Source organism: Pseudovirgaria hyperparasitica, assembly GCF_010093815.1.
Source record: "Pseudovirgaria hyperparasitica strain CBS 121739 unplaced genomic scaffold EJ05scaffold_2, whole genome shotgun sequence".
Taxonomy (NCBI): Eukaryota; Fungi; Ascomycota; class Dothideomycetes; order Acrospermales; family Acrospermaceae; genus Pseudovirgaria; species Pseudovirgaria hyperparasitica.
In genome coordinates, this window is record NW_022985550.1 from 106,556 (window position 1) to 125,048 (window position 18,493).

Consider the following 18,493-nt stretch of genomic DNA (forward strand, 5'->3'; position numbering starts at 1 on the left):
AATCCTTCCACGGTAGAGATAGCGTAACCGACAGTAGCCCTTTGGCGGTGAACCGCACACGGCGCGCCCTTGTTTCGACCGTGATCAATCATCGGAGGTGTCCGAGGCTTATATTTCACATTCTGTTACACCCAACCCAATATACCGTCTATTTCACATTCTGTTACACCCAATATACCGTCTCTCATAGCTTTCTCGCAGTGTAATTTGTAGCAGCTCACATCATGGCCAACCCGCAACGGATTATCATCGACACTGATCCGGTACGTCGAACTCGTAAAGAGTTTATACCAATCGGATATGGCTAACAAGCACGTAGGGTGTAGACGATGTATCTGCCCTGTTGCTCGCGCTGTCTGCGAAGCCCGAGGAACTTGAAGTCGCATTGATCTCCGTGACTTATGGCAACGTTGATGTGCAGAGGTAAAGGAATCTCGGAATCACGTTTCGTTACAGCCATTGACATGGAGTGTTCAGTTGTCTTCGCAACGTCGTGGCTGTATTTCATTTCATCGAAAAGGAGCAAGAGTGGCGTCGTAGTCAGGGACTTCCTGAAGGCTTCGAGACGTTAAAGGCCAGCAAGCCTATCGTTGCCATTGGGGCCTCTGGACCGCTGGGTGATCAAGTGATGATGGCTGATTATTTTCGTGAGACTGCTATATAACATCATGTCTGTGACTCGGATGCTAACATCGGTAGACGGCATTGATGGGCTCGGAGGCATCTCTCACACGGTACGAGTATCCCATAAAATCAAAACCAACAAGAAATGCTTCTAACCTCGCCGCCAGCATCCCCATCTCACGCCTCCTGAAGCATGGAAGAACCTCTTCACAGCAACCAGCTCCTCCACAACCACCACACCCACTCCCACCCCCGCCGAGATCAAAGCAGACGCACAAACCCTCTTCACCCCCTCCAACACCCCAGCCCACCTCGAAATGCTCAATCTCCTACGCGCCAACCCGCCAGACACAATCTCCATCATCGCCGTCGGGCCCCTGACAAACTGCGCCCTGGCCGCCGCATCCGACCCGGAAACCTTCCTCCGCGCGAAAGAAGTCATCGTCATGGGCGGCACCATTGCCGAGACCGGAAACGTAAACCTCCCCTCCCCCCTCCCATCCTTCCCCTTTGTCTTCGTTCCTCCCTCGCCCATTTCAACGCAACCAGCCCTGCCAACACACTCACACAACCAACAGGTAACCCCCTGCGCCGAATTCAACACCTTCGCCGACGCCATCGCCGCCGCCCGCGTCTTCGCCCTCACATCCCCCAGCCCATCCACCACAATGCCACCCTCACCACCACCCACCAACCCACCCCACCCCCACCATCTCACCCCCTACCCTCACCCTCTCTCCCGACCCCTAAACCTAACCCTCTTCCCCCTCGACCTAACCTCCAAACACATGCTCCACCGCACAACCTTCAACCGCACGCTCGCCCCTCTCCTCGCCTCCACCCCACCCTCCCCCCTCGCAACATGGAGCATAGCGTTCATGAGCAGCACATTCGACAAGGTTGCCGCCCTGCACCATTCCACGCCGGGGCTGACGATGCACGACCCGCTGTGTGTGTACTACGTGCTGCAGCGCGCGGCGGGGGATGATGATGATGATGAGAGCGGGCGGGGCTGGACGAGTGTGGTGGAGGATATCCGGGTTGAGACGGCGGGGCAGTGGACGCGGGGGATGATGGTTGTTGATCGGCGGGATCGGAATAGGAGGGTGGAGCACGACGACGACGAGATTAGGGAGGTGCCTGGGGATAGTGGGAATTGGCTGAGTGTGCGGGCTGGGAACAGGGTTAGGAGGGTGACTGGGAGTTTGGGCGGGGAGAGGTTTGAGAGGGACTTTTTGGCGAGAGTCTTTGGAGGCTTTGTTGGCTGATGGAAAAAAAAGTTGGGTTGATGAGAGGGAAATGGGGGTTTGCCTAGACGTCGACGATACATACGCCCACGTAGGCTATAGATTAACATAGAACTATAGAGGCCGGAACTCAGCAAGGATTATGGAACATATCTTCTTCTTGGACGGAGGTTCAAACACCATGCAAAAAGCCCAGTGTACACTTGTTAAACTCCTCATGCGGAGTTGTATTACTGTATGTACTGCGCTACTAGGTAGGTCTCGTTCTACCTGCGCTGAGCCGTATCGGCCTAAACCTAACCCAAAATATGCTATATGGCTTGACAGTAGTAAGAAAGGGGCTCTGTGGCCCGTGTGTGTACACAAAGGACAGACCGAACAAACGCCATATGCATGCCAGTCTTGTCGAACGTCACTGAAGACGTCGCAACGACAGCGACATCATCCCTAACTCGTATATAGAGATGCGAACCCCGACTTGTATAGAGAACAAGAACACCCGCTCAAAAAGCCGAATCGAAGAATGGGAAGGCTACAGAGATCTATGTGGCACGGATATGGAGTGTAATCGTACTCTCCGTGCGTGCAACAGGCCGTCCAATGGATATTTCGAGTGTTACAGACATCCCAAAGAAAACATTGAAAAAAAAAACCAAACTTTTGCGATTCATCACCACTGCATCCGTGTCCACCAGGCGTTTCAATCGGCTTAAAAGCCGCATACACCATGGACCTGGTCTAGTGGAATCAATAGACATAATTGAAGCCGGGAAAGTGCCAACGACCGAATGCTCAGTCGAGCATGGCTGTCGTAGTGGTTTTGTTACATGACCGTCATCGTCGTCATTGCCATCTGAGCAGCAAGTTCGCTTTCGTTGGATTGAAAATGAGAGTCACCGCTCTTGGCTCTACGTTCTGTTGGCGAAGTTGAGAATGTCCTTGTAGAGCTGTCCATCATATGTTCCAGATGGGGTGGTTCCTTTCTCTTTGGGCTGTGATTTGGGCTCGTGTACAGACCTTCTGCCTCGCGGAGCTCTTCCTTGACCCTCCTCATCAGTCCGTTCACATAGGGGACGATATGCTTCAAGGTAGCAGTGTCGAAAGGAACTTTCTTGGCTGGCGGAAGAGGCTGAGATGTAGTGGATGTGGAATCAGATGTACTTTTTCGTTTCAGTGCTTCTATGACAGAGAGAGCGACTGCTTCGGAGTCTTTCCTTGGTCGGGTCGTTCGCACGGCTGGTGGTGTCATAGCCGGGGACGATGTGTGGCTCTGTGACAGTTTTGAGGTCGGCGGTGTCTGATTCGGGTTGAATAGATCGTTGTTTGCTCTCAATATAGACCTTCGCCGCGATTTTCCTTGCGATAGACTGAGGCCTGGGCTGTTCAGATGCGTGTCATCTTTACTTGCGCTGACCTTTTGGGGTGTTCGCACTGCATACTTCATTCCGTTCATATCGTCAAATTCATCAAGATCAAGTCCTGGCGATGATGTCGGTGACTGATCACCCCCAAACGGATCATCATCAGCTTCTTGGTCAGCCAGCTCGATCATGGCATCGACTTCATGCCATGTGTTTTTGTTCCGGTCGTCGAGCAGACCGGCGTGTACAGCTCGCATTCGTAGCTCCTTCAATTCTTCAATCAACAAGCCCCATTCTCTGAGCAATCCAATATTGGCAAGGACGTTGCTCTGCTGCTCTCTGATCGTTTTCGGAACAAACATAGAAAAGCCACTATCGGCCCTGGCCATGTCATCTTCGCCTACGGTACGAGGCTCATTCGAGCCGTCAAAGTCGAAGTCATCATTCCAGTCTTCCGTTACACCTTTACTCCCCACGCCCCAAGTTCCGAACTTGTTTGTTACGACCGTATCACGTTTTCCTACAAGGTCCGGGACGACAGGGACACTTTGACTGCGGGCATGCAGACCACTGGGGGCGCGACGACCAATGGCCCGACTTCCCCGACCGTCGGCGTCTTTCTTGCCATGCACTGTGCTGGGACGTGGAGGTGTACGGCTACCAGGGCTCTTTTCAGAGGGGCGTTGCTCGGACCAGTCGAATATCGAGCTTCTTGCGTCTCGATCTATGTGTTCTATGTGGTTTTGTCGTAGCGCCGGAAAATTACTGCTCTCAGAGGATGTACATGGTGTGCTAGGCTGCTTTGATGGTGCGAATGGCGTCTTGAGAAAGGTTCTCCTATGTTTGGGGGCATCTATTTCCTCGTCGGAAAATGACCATCTATCATCGTCACTCTCTTCTTCTGCAACGGCATCCCATTCCAAGGTGCCAAGACTTAATGGTTTTGGATGGTCGGTGGCCGAAGCTGAAATGTTTGAGTTGAAAAGAGAATTGCCTGAGCTTTGTGACTTTGGCGGGGATGCATCGAATCGTTCTGTTGCCGTTGTAGTTCTGCCTGGCGAAGAGGTGCATTCATCTTCCTCCATGATCCCTGCATGTGGAAACGTCTCGACCGGTACGGGTTGGCCATTGTCTTTCATCACAATCTCTCGCATGCTTTGCATGTTTGCTTTGTGATTTGTTGGTGAGAAGTCCGGAAAGATTGTCTCGATGCGTGGGCCCCGAGCACCCGAAGTGCTTCGGGTGCCTCGTGTGCGCAACGAATCGAAGACGGTATCGCTTTGGAAATCAAAGTCTTCGTCCCCAGAACCTATATCTCTGGTATCGTGGTCCGACCCGACCAGGGTGGATGCTTGTTCCGACGCCGCCGTAGACAGGCGAGGATGTCGCGGTGCCGAATCAGACTTCCGTGTACCCTCGGTTGAGATCCCTCCGCGTGCAAGACTATTCGGGGACGACTCATGAGTCCGGTCCACGACTGGCGATCCTGCGTGGGAGCTACCAATAATTCTATGAGATATTGTTGGGTCAGAAATATCGCGCCGAATGTATTCCTGGTCTGAAAGGTGTTCGCCGCCAGGGGCTGCAGCTTGGGATCGTAGGAGGGGCGCGGATGTGGTTCGCTTGCTCGTGCTCCGCAACAAAATGTTGTTGGCTTGCTTTTCGGTGCGAAGCTTCCTCGAGTGTGGACCTGCAGGCAGATAGTCCGAAATCGAGAAGGAACGACGGAACTTTGTGCCATTTGAACTCTCCTCTTGCCTCTTGATGGGGATGCTGACAGAAAGACCTCGATCCCGGGGTTGGTCTTGTATGTGCGTGAACGAGGGCGTGCCAGGGCGGCTCAAGTCAATGCTATCGCCATCCTGACTCGAGAGGTCATCAATCTCTACGGAACAGGCTACAACGGACTTTGCAAGCAACAGGGTCGGTTCTGAGCGTGCATCAGGAACGATTCGTTTGATCGGCTTCATGTAGTCACCATTCTTCTTCTTTTTCGAAGAGGCGGTGCGGCCTTTCTTCAGCGTGGGGCTAAAGAATCGGGTGTACTGCACTTCGGAGCTCGATGGAGTCCCTGGAGACCTTATATCCATATCCTCATCGAGTGTACTGCCGACCAAGGAAGTCTGGCATTGTAGCGTCGCAGACCTCTGGTGGCTTGTGGCAGGTCTCCGTAGGGTCGGCATGCGGGAGGATGTGGGTCGAGCTGTGTTGTTGAATGTTCGTATGGAGGTCGATCGTTTGACGAGCTTATTCGGTGCAAGTGGCTCAGGGGAGGGTTGTCCGACCATCGGCACGGTGGAGCCCGCATTCGAGAAAGCCATCGAGGCGTTCGAGTAAGAGACGGAGGGGGAGACAGGTCTGGAGTCGCATTCGTGGCTCGAGGCTTGTAATGAATAATTGGACAGACGTTTTATCCAAGAGGGGCGGGTCCGGAGTGTTAGTTCGGCATGCACATCGGAAAAATGGTCATCCTCCACAGGCATCTGCATTTGAGTCCTCCCAGTGCTCAGCCGAATCTCGGGTTTCGTATTGCTTGTGGTCATCCTTCTCGCCATACGAACTGGGCGTCTTTCGTGACTCCCCGTCTCGAGCGTGGAGGACTGAAGGGATGTGAAGGGTGGACTGCGTGTGTTCGAACAGTGAGGAGGCGTCATCAACATATTGCTCTGTTCGTTTGTTGGGCGCTCGTTTGGCAAGGCAGCGGAAGCCGGGGTGGAAAGCGGGCGACCGATAGACAGTCCCACGGCGGAAGCACCAATGGCGGTGGCAGTGGCACAAAGCTGTATTCAACAACAACAAATCAGCACGCGTGACGAAGCAAAAGAAGACATGACAGGATATGACAGAAGCACACAACGAGGGTGTGAGGGTTCGGTAACGGGTGTCGACGGTTTATGAGCAAGGTGCGACGAGCTCGAGCCACATAGCAAACACGTAAAGGCAAAGCACACAAGAAGGTAAATGAGCAACGTACCGTTGGAACTGTTTTCATACTTTCTGGCCACTTGAATGGTGCGAGTAGGATGACAGGACGAGCGAGAGAAGAGTCGAATCGACGCGATGACTGGTGGGCATTATGGCATTGTTGTCGAGGAGAGAGCTGGAAACCGGGGGAGCGCGGAGAGTCGTATAGGGCTCGCGACAAGTAGCAGCTGAGCCAGCGGGGAAGTCCACGACGAAGGAGAAGAAGAATGAAGAGGAGAAAGAAGAAGTGGAATGTCCAGACGAGAAGGGTGAGAAGGTGAGAAAGGACAGGAATGGAGGGGGAGAGTGGAGGAAGTGAGTAAGTGAGTAAGTGAGAGAGAGTGAGAGAAGAGACAAAGTAGGTGGAGCGCGCGGTTGGGCGTGTCTGTGTGTGTGAGGGTGAAGGGTTCCAGGGCAAAAAGGGCACGGCACACGTTTGGCGAGCGAGCCACTACACCAAAACACTTGTGAGGAACCACACAGACACACACATATATCTACAACACTGCTAGGATCGCCTGGGAACACCTTCACCACACAGACATCCGATCTTGCCCTAGACCACACCTCTCAATCGTCTCAATGCCACATCGTTGTCGTTGTCGTTGTCTTTGTCTTAGCACGAAGCGAACTGCAAATTGTTTTTCAAAGCACGTCGACACATACAGTAGTACTAGCCCCCTGGACGCCCATCCACTCCAACTTGTATCATTACTTGGCCCTAATATAGACCTGGAATGAGTAAATGGGGGAGAGAGACAGAGAGACAGAGAGAGGGAGGTGGTGGTGCTGCTAAGCCACAGCCATCTCGGAGGCATGCAGACTACGGAGCGAATGGATAATTATTGTTTATGTTGCACATCCACATTCTCCACGATAGTTAGATGATGGCATGATGCTCCGCCGGGCCATATTGCAGCGCGCGACCAGGCGTGTTGCTCTGTTGACGTTTCAGGTATATGTAACTTATGGGTTGCTGTGCATGCAACGAGCAAAAGCCTACACAGACACACAAATATACACAACTACACAACTACACAAATACATAAATACACACACACACACAAGTCTGTCTGGTAGGAGGAGGAGTGACTGGGAAGATGCCTGAACAGACGGATCGCGTGAAGTTGCGCGGGCCATTGCTTGTCGTACCACCTGGTGCTCAGAATAGGCTTTCCACTAGAACACTGACAAAAGACCTACAGTACGACCACTTTCCCCGGTCGAGTGAGGCCGAACTGCCTTGACCATGCCATTATCCATGCTGTGAGTGAAGCACCCGCCCCCGAGCGGCTTGTACACACTCTGTAGTAAATCATGAAGCCCCATGGATGAGACACCACATCCATGATAATTACCACCTAACACCATACACACTCACTCTAAGCCCTCCTGGCCACCTACAGAAAGACCAGAATAGGAAGTGACGCAAGAGTGGGGACTGTTGCGTATAGTAAGACAGCCAGCACGATGAGGGGCATGAATTATGCATATTGCATCTCCCAATATCGGAGAAAAGATGGATAAGCAGCGGCAGCAATGGAATGGATCACGATTGTTGCTCATGCTCAATGCCCCATCAACAAGCAAACATTCCCGAGGACACCGGGTGTTTCGCATCCCCGCAAGAGCAAGCCAATGATAGGCCCCTGGCTTGAGCAGCATATGCGGCAGTGACAGAATCATGTATAATAACATATTCTGTCCCGTGTTTCTTGTGCCGACGTCTTCGCAATGAATCCATCGGGACCTCTAGCAGCTGTCGGGCTGAGACGGCAGGGCAGGCCAATAAATCCAGATTTGATGCTTGTAGCGAATGGCGTTATGGAGTGTTCCGAGATGATGATTGATCGATCTACTGCCTAGTAGGCTGGTACCACTGCAAGTTCTGCCACTACAGGGTAAGCGAATGCCGTGACAAGACGCCTGCCCTGCAGTTCTTTGCAGTATTAGTAGATTGCACTTGCGGCTGACAGCTGTACATGGGTTGGATGGTTGGATGGATGGAGGAATGGTTGGTTGGTAGGTCGGTCGATTAATAAGGGACCGGGGAGGTCACCAAGTTTGGGTAGGGCGGCCAGGGCCTGGTTCTTCGGTTCGTCATTTCATCTCATCCAGTCGACTGTATGTACTGTAATACCTTGACCCTCGCGGCTATCAAGCATCTGCAGAGAGATGGAAGCGCGCGCGCAAACGCTTCATTGCGGATTGACAGCTGTTTTGGAAACAGGGACAGGGACAGCGACAGCGACATATCAACCACCCGAAGCCCATCTTCTCTCATCAATGATCAATCACCATCCCTCCTCTCAAGCCACACAAGACGCCAGTCAGTGGGTCCTGGAATGTTAGCCGTCGTTGCGACTTGGAAAGCTGGAGCTTGAACACCTTCATGGACCCATCCCAAATCCCTGTGAGACCTTTTTGTTTTTTCTGCTTCCAGCCAGGTTTTTTGTCGCCCTGTGAAGTGTGTGAACCACCATTCCATGACTTCCTTCATCTGCATGCGGTCCCATCTGCGCTGCTGCTGCTGCTGCTTGTCTCTCTCGCCTTCGTCACGCCGCTCACCAGCGTCTCGTTCCAATTTACCAGACATACCGTAGTCGTATTTAGTACCCTTCTGCCCGGTGGTCAGGGCCATATGATGCACGGTGCAAGCCAAGGGTAATAATAGCAATGGATGCCTTTACCTTTCCGTTGACCCCACAGTTGATGTGGGAATGCGTGTGCAGAGTGTGATGCATCTGTGATTGCCCGCGACTAGAGAATTGCCCGATACCAGCCGTCTCTGCTCCGTCGTGTTATCTTGTTAGGGAGTAGACGAGCTGTGTGTGTGTGATATGTAGTTGTTTGCTTGTTCATTTGCTTGCTTGCTTGCTTGCCAGCGTGTCGGTTGGCCCCTTTCTTGTGCCATGTCCGTCTCGTATCCTCGATCGCGTCTCAACATCAGGATCATCCTTGGGATATATGGATGCGGGCAACTTGTTTCTCCGATTGGTGCAGATGACGAGATTCTAGAAGCGCAACCACCAGACCGGGGCTCTGACCGCTACTGTGCTGTTGCGCTTGGGCAAGTTTTGCTCTACTGTGGTATGGTTGTTGTGGTTGGTGGTTCACCAGTTAGTTAGGTGGCTTGCGCTTCCTTTTGCCCCTCCCTCTCCCCTCACAATATGAATCGGTAGGCAAAACTCAACCACAACGCTAATTAATCACTCTGCCAAAAACGTCACGAATCATCTTGTTAGCCTTACCATTCTCCAAATCCGTGCCGCAGCCTTCTCGCCAACCCTGCGACTTTGTGCCGATTGCCAGTTTGAGTTGTGTTAGTTGCTTAGTTGCTTGGTTGCTTGCTCATTTCAATCAAGCATCACTCACCATGGAGGCCGAAATCCGCGCCCACATTCCAAACATCGACCCTATCTTGACCGACTACTCCATTGGATATCTTACTCATGCCTCAAACTCTTTCTCTGCCGATGCCGACCCAAATGCCCCGACACCCCTGTCCGAGGCTGCTGCCTCCATCACCGCACTATTAGTCTCTGCATCCGGGGACTTGTCTGACAAGAATCAGTCAATCATCCAGAATCTTGTCGACAAGTTTGTCTCCCGACTGAGCACTGCAAATGGCGCCAATAATGGAAACCGCCAAATGGCTCCAACGACGAGAAGGCTGGATCAAGCTATCAATGTAGGTGCCCAGCGGGGCATGTCCTCCACCCTAGGTTTGGCTGGAGGCAATGTAGACTTGGAATCTGCCAATGCCCGCAAGGTCGAATCTCGCGTCGATCGCAAGAAGCTAGAGAAGGCTGAGCGCAAGATTGCTGCAAAGCAGGCTCGAAAAGTCATGAAGAATGTTGAATATGAAGCGTCAAGATTGCTTGACATCCCTGATGAGACCCAGTCCTATGAGGACTTTTACATGGCCGTCAATCCTTTGCAGCTAGGCAACGAGAACGCCTCCAAGAGCAAGGACATTAAGGTCGAAGCCATCGACGTGGCCATAGGTGGTTTGCGAATCTTGACTGACACGAACCTTACCTTGGCGTACGGCCGCAGATACGGTCTGGTCGGTCAGAACGGTATTGGTAAAAGTACTCTGTTGAGGGCTTTGAGTCGACGAGAAGTGGCTATTCCAACTCATATTTCAATTCTACACGTAGAGCAGGAGGTACGTTATTGCACGTGAACAATCTGGTAAACATGCTAATATGCCGAAGATTACTGGAGATGATACCCCGGCTCTTCAAGCAGTGCTGGACGCCGATGTCTGGCGAAAGCATTTGCTAAAGGAGCAGGAGAAGATCACCAAGGAACTGAACGCTATCGAATCAGAGCGTTCGTCGTTGGCAGATACATCCACGGATGCAGCTCGACTAGACAAGCAACGCGAAGGACTTGACCAGACCCTCTCTGACATTCATGGCAAATTGTCCGAAATGGAGTCTGATAAGGCAGAGTCTAGAGCGGCAAGTATTCTCGCTGGTCTTGGTTTCTCGCCAGAGAGACAGCAATTTGCTACCAAGACTTTCTCAGGAGGATGGCGGATGAGATTGGCCCTGGCCCGAGCCCTCTTCTGTGAACCTGATCTTCTACTTCTTGATGGTAAGCAATGCGCTTCGCACACTGCCTAGGCTGAGACTGACATCCATTTAGAACCTTCCAACATGTTGGACGTGCCTTCTATCACTTTCCTGGCCAATTACCTACAGACATACCCGAGTACTGTCCTGGTAGTGTCTCACGACCGGGCTTTCCTCAACGAGGTAGCTATGGATATCATCCATCAACACTCGGAGCGTCTTGACTACTATAAAGGCGCAAACTTTGGTGAGTTGCACATCGAAGCTGCCTCTTATACCGCTAATGCCGTGCAGATTCCTTCTATGCTACGAAGGAGGAGAGAAGGAAGACAGCAAAGCGAGAGTACGAGAACCAGATGGTCCAGCGAAAACATCTGCAAGACTTCATCGACAAGTTCCGTTACAATGCAGCCAAGTCGTCAGAGGCGCAGTCACGTATCAAGAAGCTGGAGAAAATGCCGGTTCTCGAAGCCCCTGAGAGTGAATATACTGTTCACTTCAAGTTCCCCGAGGTTGAGAAGATGTCGCCTCCCATCATACAGATGACCGACGTCACTTTTGGCTACGAGCCTGGCAAGACTTTGCTCAAGAATGTCGACTTGGACGTCCAACTTGATTCTCGAATCGGCATTGTCGGGCCCAATGGTGCCGGTAAGACAACGGCGTTGAAGCTGCTTACTGGAGCGTTGCAACCAACATCTGGACTTATATCTCAAAATCCCCGACTCCGCCTGGGATTCTTTGCGCAACATCATGTCGACGCTCTAGATATGAATGACAGTGCTGTTGGGTTCATGGCGAAGACCTACTCTGGAAGGACCGAAGAAGAGTACCGTCGCCATCTCGGTGCCTTTGGCATCACAGGTATGACTGGCTTGCAGAAGATGGGATTGTTGTCGGGAGGTCAAAAGTCACGTGTCGCATTCGCTTGTTTATCCTTGCAGAATCCGCATGTTCTGGTACTTGACGAGCCGTCCAATCACTTGGACATTGAGGCTATGGACGCCCTATCGACTGCGCTGCAGCAATTCCAGGGTGGTGTGCTCATGGTCAGTCACGATGTCACAATGCTACAGAATGTTTGCACGAGTCTGTGGGTGTGTGACAATGGCACAATCGAGCATTTTGATGGAACAGTCAGTGATTACAAGAAAAGGATTACAGCACAGGCAAACGAGGCTGGTGTTGTGGCAGCTCACTAGAGGTCTGGTTGAAATGAATGGCTGGCGATGTTAAGTCTACACCCACGCCCGCCCTATGTATTAGATGTATAGAGCTCCGGTAAACAAACCGTCCAGGTAGTCCACCTATTACAATGACCGTCGAGCAGCCAAAACACGCAACCTACGACATTTGTATTGTGGTAATAGTCCCTGATCGATCGTGTGTGTGCTGTAGTAAAAGTGCGTGGGGCGATTTCGCGCGTGCTAAGCCAGGTCTGTGGTGGCTAGCTGCGCCTACCAGGACTGGACCTGGACGAGCAGCCAGTATTAGTCCATCCAGTACAGGGCCCAATATTTGGTTGTTCCCCAGAATCGCTTCAACCTCAACTCCAACACGTCCTCGATCGATTTACTGGCACGTCTTACCACGACTAACTTATTAGCGATTCGAGCAAACAACTCTTCCTCATCTTAGCCCATGCTCCAGGCGCTACATTGATAAGCTCTCTGTTCGGCCCGGCTGAGCCCTAATTCGACTCCCGTCCTATCCCAGCGTTGATCTCGTCAAAGCCGTCACCTTGTCGCGATCACGAGAAGCCAACGGTTCGTCCGATACTGTCACTCCTTTAGTTTCTCAATTAGACGAACGCCTGTATCGTGGCAGAGGCCAGACCGACTCCAGTCCGCTCTTTCGGACCGTCTCCGACACGCGAAGCAACACGGCAGACTCGCCTGATCCTCCGCCCTTCTCGTCCCTTTACTTTCCATTCACACCTTCCAACGGGGAACACTACAAAGACACATCGCCAGACGTTACCTGCGAGACTCTTCCAGCTTTCGCCGCGGTTGCGCCTACGCATACGCACGAACCATCGTCTTCCGCAGCGACATCTGTACTTGCGGAAACAAAGGCAGCCCTACCGCGAGATACAAAAGAGAAAGAAGGCTCTAGCAATAAAGAGCTCGACGACGGTGAACCCCCTCCTCCATATAGCGAAGGGTCGAGTCCGCTTGACTCATTCACCTACGTAATGGCGACCGCTGGAGGCCCTCAGAGCCTTATAACGCAAGTGTCGCAAGGCGGTGGACCACCGATCAATACACTAGGAGGTATCGCATTCTTCGTTCTCGAACAGTAGATGCTAGTAAATGCTAATATGCCACCGTGCTTAGGAGCATCCGACGAGAACATTACCCTAGATCTCCGGTAAGTTCGCGAGCGCGCATGGTAACTCAGACATCTGACATGTGCGACAGCGGCACCAAGTTTACTCTCTCAAGAGATGAGCTGCTCACCTTGCCAGAGTTCGTTCTGCTCTCGCTGTTTCCAAATGGCCTCCTTCCAGATGGCCAGATGAACTCTTATAACCACGAAGGCGACGTCTATCCAGTCGATGTCAGTACCGCTGAGTCAAGTCCCATTTTACAAGTGTCATTTCGCTGTACCAAACGTTCTGTTCAATGGATTATATGCCAACTTCGTAACCCTTTATTATATCTATCTGACATGAGTTATCTTTCCCAGTATGACCCGAATTCTCTCCAGTACATGCTCGAATTTTTCCGGCACGTTGCACAAACAATTCCCGCCTCTCCTCCATCCCCATCGGCCGTTACCGGACCAGATCATCCCACCGAGGCGGTGCCCATCGAGCCTATGCATGGATCCGCGCGTGACATGCTACAGGATCGTGCTGGCATAATCGTTCTTAGGGAGGACTTGGACTTTTATGCGATTCCGCCGCGACCCGACATCGATCCGACTGAGATGATTGCGGTAAAGCGAGCTGCTGGTCGAGCTTTGCAACAGCAAGATGGTATCTTCTCAGGGCTGCGCAAAAGTGAAGAGCCGGGGACCACCGAGCAACATCTGATTGAGATGCTGACAGCAGGGTAAGTGCCTTGCAGTGGTAGCAAAGTCTCGAGATTGATATATGTTTCCAGTGGCTTTAATCACGATGATAGCTGGGGCCATCGTGCGGGAGAACCAAATAAAGCGGTCATCTGCAGTATCGCATTGGCTAGGCTTCGCACTGATATCAAAGGCAACGAGCTCCAGAATAGTAACGTCGTCGGTATGGCTCAAAAGCTTCTCCTCTTCTGGCGCAAGCCAGCTCGTAGGTGCTGGTGGGAAGGTGTCGAGCTCGAAAATGTCGACGGCGTTCAAGGTAAGCTAAAGTTATGGATCCGACGCGTATGGACTTTAGAAATGGTACGTTGGCGACCCTTCAACAAGTTATTAATACCTCTCTAATGTTGCTTAGAGCGTCATTGGACTTCGTTAAGATGCCGAGGGACTCGCGATATTTTACATCATGCCACAAAGCGTGGCAGAGGCTGTACAGCATCTTTCACAGAGATGCTGCTAAGGTTGACTATTGCTTTGAGCAAGAAGAGGAAAAGAACAAGCCTTGACTGGTTTCGGCCCTTCGCATTCAGCATGCATTTCATTTACAGTACAGTAGCCAGGCGTACGGTTTGAAGATCAAGCATTCCAAGGGAACAATGAGCGGACCGCATCGTACATAATACACCCGAGAACTAAATCAATAATACCCAGTTTCCTTGAGTCGATGATGATGTCGCAGACCACTTCCAAATCCCATGCAATCTTTTCGGATACAAGCCATCGCCGGTGGATCAAGTGCCGTGCCGAGATGCTCGAGTACGTTGATGGCCGGAACCAACATCAGCTACATGGATAGGCTACAGTAGGCTACCCGCTGTTGTTGAGCCTCGACAAGACTCTGAGAGCCGGTGAGCTGGCACCACGTTCCTACCTAGCTATAGTCCGACTCGCAATGCACTTCCAATCATAGCCACGAGCGAGCATCGGAAGTCCGGCATGTAAGACAGGCGGATGTACTCTGAATGTCAAGCTCCCCGCCCTATGACACTTAAAACTCCACTGGGAGACAGCGGTGTGAGCGAGAGTGAGATAACAAACAACGTATGCTAAACAAATGACAGGAAAATCAAAGGTCTATTTCAGCATTTGACCATGGCAACAGCTCTGCAATTGGTCTGTAGTCGGCGTTGCTAGGGACACGCATCCATTTGTAGTCGGAAACCTGTGCCTGTGTACCGGAGCAAAATCAATGGATCCGCAGTTTTCGGTGCCCGAATACGGCGCCGCCATTGGACTGAAAACTGCCCCTCGTCTCTCCCTCCCTCCCCTCATTATCCACTTCGCTCCCAGCAAAATACTTTTTCTCTTTTCTCCAAACCACCTTAAATCTCTTCTCACATCCTCTGAATTCACCCTCCTCCCTCAACTCTTGCATTTAGAAATCGTCACTCCTGTCCCTTGTCTCAATTCACAATGGCTGCCCCCGCACACAAGTTCAAGGTCGCTGACCTCAGTCTGGCGGCGTTTGGTCGCCGTGAGATCGACCTCGCAGAGAATGAGATGCCAGGTCTGATGGCTACTCGTGAGAAGTACGCCGCCGACCAGCCATTGAAGGGTGCCAGGATAGCTGGCTGTCTTCACATGAGTTCGTAAACACCATCTGCTGTCGTCATCGTGGTTTCTAACGCATCACAGCCATCCAAACCGCCGTGCTCATCGAGACCCTCAAGGCCCTCGGTGCCGAGCTCACCTGGACCAGCTGCAACATCTTCTCCACACAAGATCACGCTGCTGCTGCGATTGCAGCCTCCGGTGTCCCAGTGTACGTTATTCGTAGACCTCTCTTTCCTACGGCACACTGATTCTTGACACAGGTTCGCATGGAAGGGCGAGACCGAGGAAGAGTACGAGTGGTGCCTCGAGCAGCAATTGACTGCCTTCAAGGATGATAAGAAGCTCAACCTCATCCTTGACGACGGTGGTGACTTGACCGCTCTTGTGCACAAGAAGTACCCCGAGATGCTCAAGGACTGCTACGGTGTGTCCGAAGAGACGACGACTGGTGTGCACCACTTGTACCGCATGCTCAAGGGCAAGGGTCTCCTTGTTCCGGCTGTCAATGTCAACGACTCCGTGACGAAGTCCAAGTTCGACAACCTGTACGGCTGCCGTGAGTCCCTCATCGATGGTATCAAGCGTGCTACCGATGTTATGGTCGCCGGTAAGGTCGCTGTCGTTGCCGGTTTCGGCGATGTTGGCAAGGGTTGCGCTCAGGCTCTCCACGGCTTCGGTGCCCGTGTCATCGTCACGGAGATTGATCCCATTAACGCTCTGCAGGCCGCCGTCTCGGGTTACCAAGTCATGACCATGGAGGACGCTGCGCCAATTGGCCAGATTTTCGTTACCACCACCGGCTGCCGTGATATCCTGACTGGTGAGCACTTTAGCGTCATGAAGAACGATGCCATTGTTTGCAACATTGGCCACTTTGACATTGAGATTGATGTTGCGTGGCTCAAGGCCAACGCCAAGAGCGTGCAGAACATCAAGCCCCAGGTGGACCGCTACCTCATGCCAAATGGCAACCACATCATCCTGTTGGCTGAGGGCCGTCTCGTGAACCTGGGATGCGCTACTGGCCACTCTTCCTTTGTCATGTCATGCTCCTTCACCAACCAGGTCCTCGCCCAGATCCTTCTATTCAAGGCGTCGGATGAGGAGTTTGGCAACAAGTACATTGAGTTTGGCAAGACCGGCAAGCTTGACGTGGGCGTCTACGTCCTTCCCAAGATTCTCGACGAGCAGGTCGCTTTCTTGCACCTTGACCACGTCAACGCCAAGCTCTCGAAGCTGTCGGAGAAGCAGGCCGAGTACCTTGGTCTACCAGTCGAGGGGCCTTACAAGAGCGACATGTACGTGACTTTTTTCCCCCTCATCCAGATTAGCAGACGTCTTGCTAACATGATGGCAGCTACCGATACTAAAGTAAGCATTTACGAGCGTCTATTTCCTTTGTCATGTACGAACTGATTCAACACGCGGACAAGCGGATGATACCAAAAAGCGGCATTTGTCTTCAACGGCATTCGGGGCCTGGGACGACGGGAGACGGATCTGGTGGGATAAGTTCAAGACAAAATATGGTTAAGATATGGGAGGAGCATCGGCGTTGGTCATCTAACGGCATTTCAACCAGCCGGGATGATGATGATGAGGATGATGATATATACTGTTAGGAGAGAGAATGAGAGAGATAATAGCCCACTACAGGCTTACAGGCATGTTGCGGGGTATAGAATCTGTAGAAAGTAAAAAAGAGGCCAAGAGGCCATTTTCAACATTACATTTTGGTTAAACTCCGTACTTGCGTAAGGTAACGTATTGTCTATAGACTTTTTCCCATGACAAGCCGTCGAACATAACACCGTTTCATGCATCCCCCCAACCTCGCCTCACCTCAGCTCAGTACAAGAAAAAAAGACTATGTTTGTCCGCTACGCGACGAGCACACCACCATGTTTTTTGCCCAGCTCAGGCATTCCCGGCCTTGCCCACCTGGAAGATGCCCGAGGCCTTCTCGTCCGACCTCAGGGTAGCCCAACTCCTGCCATCCGCTTTAACTAAAGTGAATTCCAACTTGGCCACGCCGACCCGCCAACTACTCTTCTCCACATCAACGGGGCCAAACAGCGGAAAGTCGGCCTTGTACGCCTTATTCTCCCCGGTCTTCAGATCCAACGAAATCGTCTCGGGGCCCCTGAACTCAATCCGACTCCTCTCCTTGTCAATCTTCTTGAGATAGAGACTGGCAATAACGGTGGTGGCAGTCTGGTAGTAGTCTGTGCGCACGGTCTGCAGCGTCTCGGGCTTTGCCCGCCCGGAGCCAACGTAGAGGTGTCGCGGCTTCGTGACGCAGCCGGCGATGCGCATGAACTCGTCAAACTCGAGCACGCGTCGCTTGCAGCATGTCCAGCCTTTGCTGCCTTCGTGGAAGATGGGGGAGCCCGGGTGGTGTGTGCAGGCGGTGTCGGTGGCGCGTGTGCCGGTGTATTGGGTGCCGCAGGCTTTGCGTCGGCAGGTTGCGCTTGCGGGGATGGGGAGGGTGTCGGTGTCGTCTGAGGTTTCGGGGTCGGGGTCTGGGGGCGCTGGGGTCGCGGCGGGTTGTTGTGCGTGCTGTGGTTGTTGTGATTGTGATTGTGTTGGTGGTTGTGGTGTGCGAGCCGGGGCGACTGGTTTGCGGGTAGGAGGGGGAGGGTCTGTAGATACGGGCTTTGGGGCTGGGGCTGGTGTGTCGTCGACGGTGGAGTGGGTGCCGGTGGTGCAGGGCGGGATGTCGAGGAATTCGTCAAAGGTGAGGACGCGAGGCTTGCAGCACTTCCAGCCTGGATGGGGGAATCAGTTGTGAGGTTTGAGAGGTGGAGCGATTAGACGGGTGAAGAGGATGTGTATATGTATATGTGTTTACACGGACATACCTTTCTGGCCCTCGTGGAAGATGGGTGGGCCGGGATGGTAAACACACGGGTCGGTGTCTTGAGAGAAGACCTTGCCGCAGCCCTTGTGGACGCACTTCTTTGCGGACATGATTGTGCTAAGAGGAAGAGAGTACTGTGATGGAGAGGAGAGCAGAGAGGGAGATTGATTGATTAGTGAGAGGAAAAAAGGATACAATCATGCATCCATCGCCAGGAATTGAGGGGTT

General features: G+C 52.4%; 8 protein-coding genes across 8 annotated transcripts; 5 read left to right on the forward strand and 3 right to left on the reverse strand.

Annotated features, from left to right (window-relative positions):
• Positions 1-23: 23 nt before the first annotated feature.
• Positions 24-2,114, forward strand: EJ05DRAFT_174623 (nucleoside hydrolase). The gene is made up of 6 exons (XM_033739544.1): positions 24-263; positions 320-423; positions 478-647; positions 700-734; positions 792-1,100; positions 1,203-2,114. Exons 1-6 carry the CDS (start codon positions 225-227, stop codon positions 1,890-1,892), a joined length of 1,347 nt encoding a protein of 448 aa, XP_033603972.1. The 5' UTR covers positions 24-224; the 3' UTR covers positions 1,893-2,114.
• Positions 2,115-2,694: 580 nt separating this feature from the next.
• On the reverse strand, positions 2,695-6,307 carry EJ05DRAFT_496433 (uncharacterized protein; the record flags this gene model as incomplete). The annotated part of the gene is made up of 2 exons (XM_033746391.1): positions 2,695-6,012; positions 6,227-6,307. The coding sequence occupies 2 exons, from the start codon at positions 6,305-6,307 to the stop codon at positions 2,695-2,697; spliced, it is 3,399 nt and encodes a 1,132-aa protein (XP_033603973.1).
• Positions 6,308-6,656: 349 nt separating this feature from the next.
• EJ05DRAFT_472503 (uncharacterized protein) lies at positions 6,657-7,253 on the reverse strand. The gene has a single exon (XM_033743197.1). It carries the CDS (start codon positions 7,012-7,014, stop codon positions 6,727-6,729), a length of 288 nt encoding a protein of 95 aa, XP_033603974.1. The 5' UTR covers positions 7,015-7,253; the 3' UTR covers positions 6,657-6,726.
• A 1,792-nt stretch (positions 7,254-9,045) lies between these two features.
• EJ05DRAFT_472507 (uncharacterized protein) lies at positions 9,046-9,627 on the forward strand. Its single transcript, XM_033743198.1, has 2 exons — positions 9,046-9,513; positions 9,562-9,627. Exon 1 carries the CDS (start codon positions 9,109-9,111, stop codon positions 9,322-9,324), a length of 216 nt encoding a protein of 71 aa, XP_033603975.1. The 5' UTR covers positions 9,046-9,108; the 3' UTR covers positions 9,325-9,513; positions 9,562-9,627.
• EJ05DRAFT_491366 (putative translation initiation regulator) lies at positions 9,573-11,981 on the forward strand (the record flags this gene model as incomplete). The annotated part of the gene is made up of 4 exons (XM_033745973.1): positions 9,573-10,367; positions 10,417-10,801; positions 10,853-11,026; positions 11,074-11,981. 4 exons carry the CDS (start codon positions 9,573-9,575, stop codon positions 11,979-11,981), a joined length of 2,262 nt encoding a protein of 753 aa, XP_033603976.1.
• A 113-nt stretch (positions 11,982-12,094) lies between these two features.
• Positions 12,095-14,227, forward strand: EJ05DRAFT_496436 (uncharacterized protein; the record flags this gene model as incomplete). Its single annotated transcript, XM_033746392.1, has 7 exons — positions 12,095-12,162; positions 12,496-13,052; positions 13,116-13,149; positions 13,200-13,338; positions 13,468-13,835; positions 13,887-14,154; positions 14,207-14,227. 7 exons carry the CDS (start codon positions 12,095-12,097, stop codon positions 14,225-14,227), a joined length of 1,455 nt encoding a protein of 484 aa, XP_033603977.1.
• Positions 14,228-14,844: 617 nt separating this feature from the next.
• On the forward strand, positions 14,845-17,022 carry EJ05DRAFT_174709 (adenosylhomocysteinase). Its single transcript, XM_033739545.1, has 3 exons — positions 14,845-15,436; positions 15,487-15,613; positions 15,666-17,022. Exons 1-3 carry the CDS (start codon positions 15,265-15,267, stop codon positions 16,819-16,821), a joined length of 1,455 nt encoding a protein of 484 aa, XP_033603978.1. The 5' UTR covers positions 14,845-15,264; the 3' UTR covers positions 16,822-17,022.
• A 266-nt stretch (positions 17,023-17,288) lies between these two features.
• Positions 17,289-18,375, reverse strand: EJ05DRAFT_460391 (chord-domain-containing protein; the record flags this gene model as incomplete). Its single annotated transcript, XM_033742611.1, has 2 exons — positions 17,289-18,173; positions 18,267-18,375. 2 exons carry the CDS (start codon positions 18,373-18,375, stop codon positions 17,323-17,325), a joined length of 960 nt encoding a protein of 319 aa, XP_033603979.1. The 3' UTR covers positions 17,289-17,322.
• Positions 18,376-18,493: the final 118 nt, after the last annotated feature.

Bases quoted from the DNA above. Each gene is read 5' to 3' on its own strand.
- EJ05DRAFT_174623 (XM_033739544.1), top strand. From the start codon at position 225: ATGGCCAACCCGCAACGGATTATCATCGACACTGATCCG. The intron at 424-477 runs GTAAAGGAATCT...TGGAGTGTTCAG, and splicing joins GGCAACGTTGATGTGCAGAG to TTGTCTTCGCAACGTCGTGG. The intron at 1,101-1,202 runs GTAAACCTCCCC...CACAACCAACAG, and splicing joins CCATTGCCGAGACCGGAAAC to GTAACCCCCTGCGCCGAATT.
- EJ05DRAFT_472503 (XM_033743197.1), bottom strand. From the start codon at position 7,014: ATGCCTCCGAGATGGCTGTGGCTTAGCAGCACCACCACCTCCCTCTCT.
- EJ05DRAFT_472507 (XM_033743198.1), top strand. From the start codon at position 9,109: ATGTCCGTCTCGTATCCTCGATCGCGTCTCAACATCAGGATCATCCTT.
- EJ05DRAFT_174709 (XM_033739545.1), top strand. From the start codon at position 15,265: ATGGCTGCCCCCGCACACAAGTTCAAGGTCGCTGACCTCAGTCTGGCG. The intron at 15,437-15,486 runs GTTCGTAAACAC...AACGCATCACAG, and splicing joins AGCTGGCTGTCTTCACATGA to CCATCCAAACCGCCGTGCTC. The intron at 15,614-15,665 runs GTACGTTATTCG...TTCTTGACACAG, and splicing joins GCAGCCTCCGGTGTCCCAGT to GTTCGCATGGAAGGGCGAGA.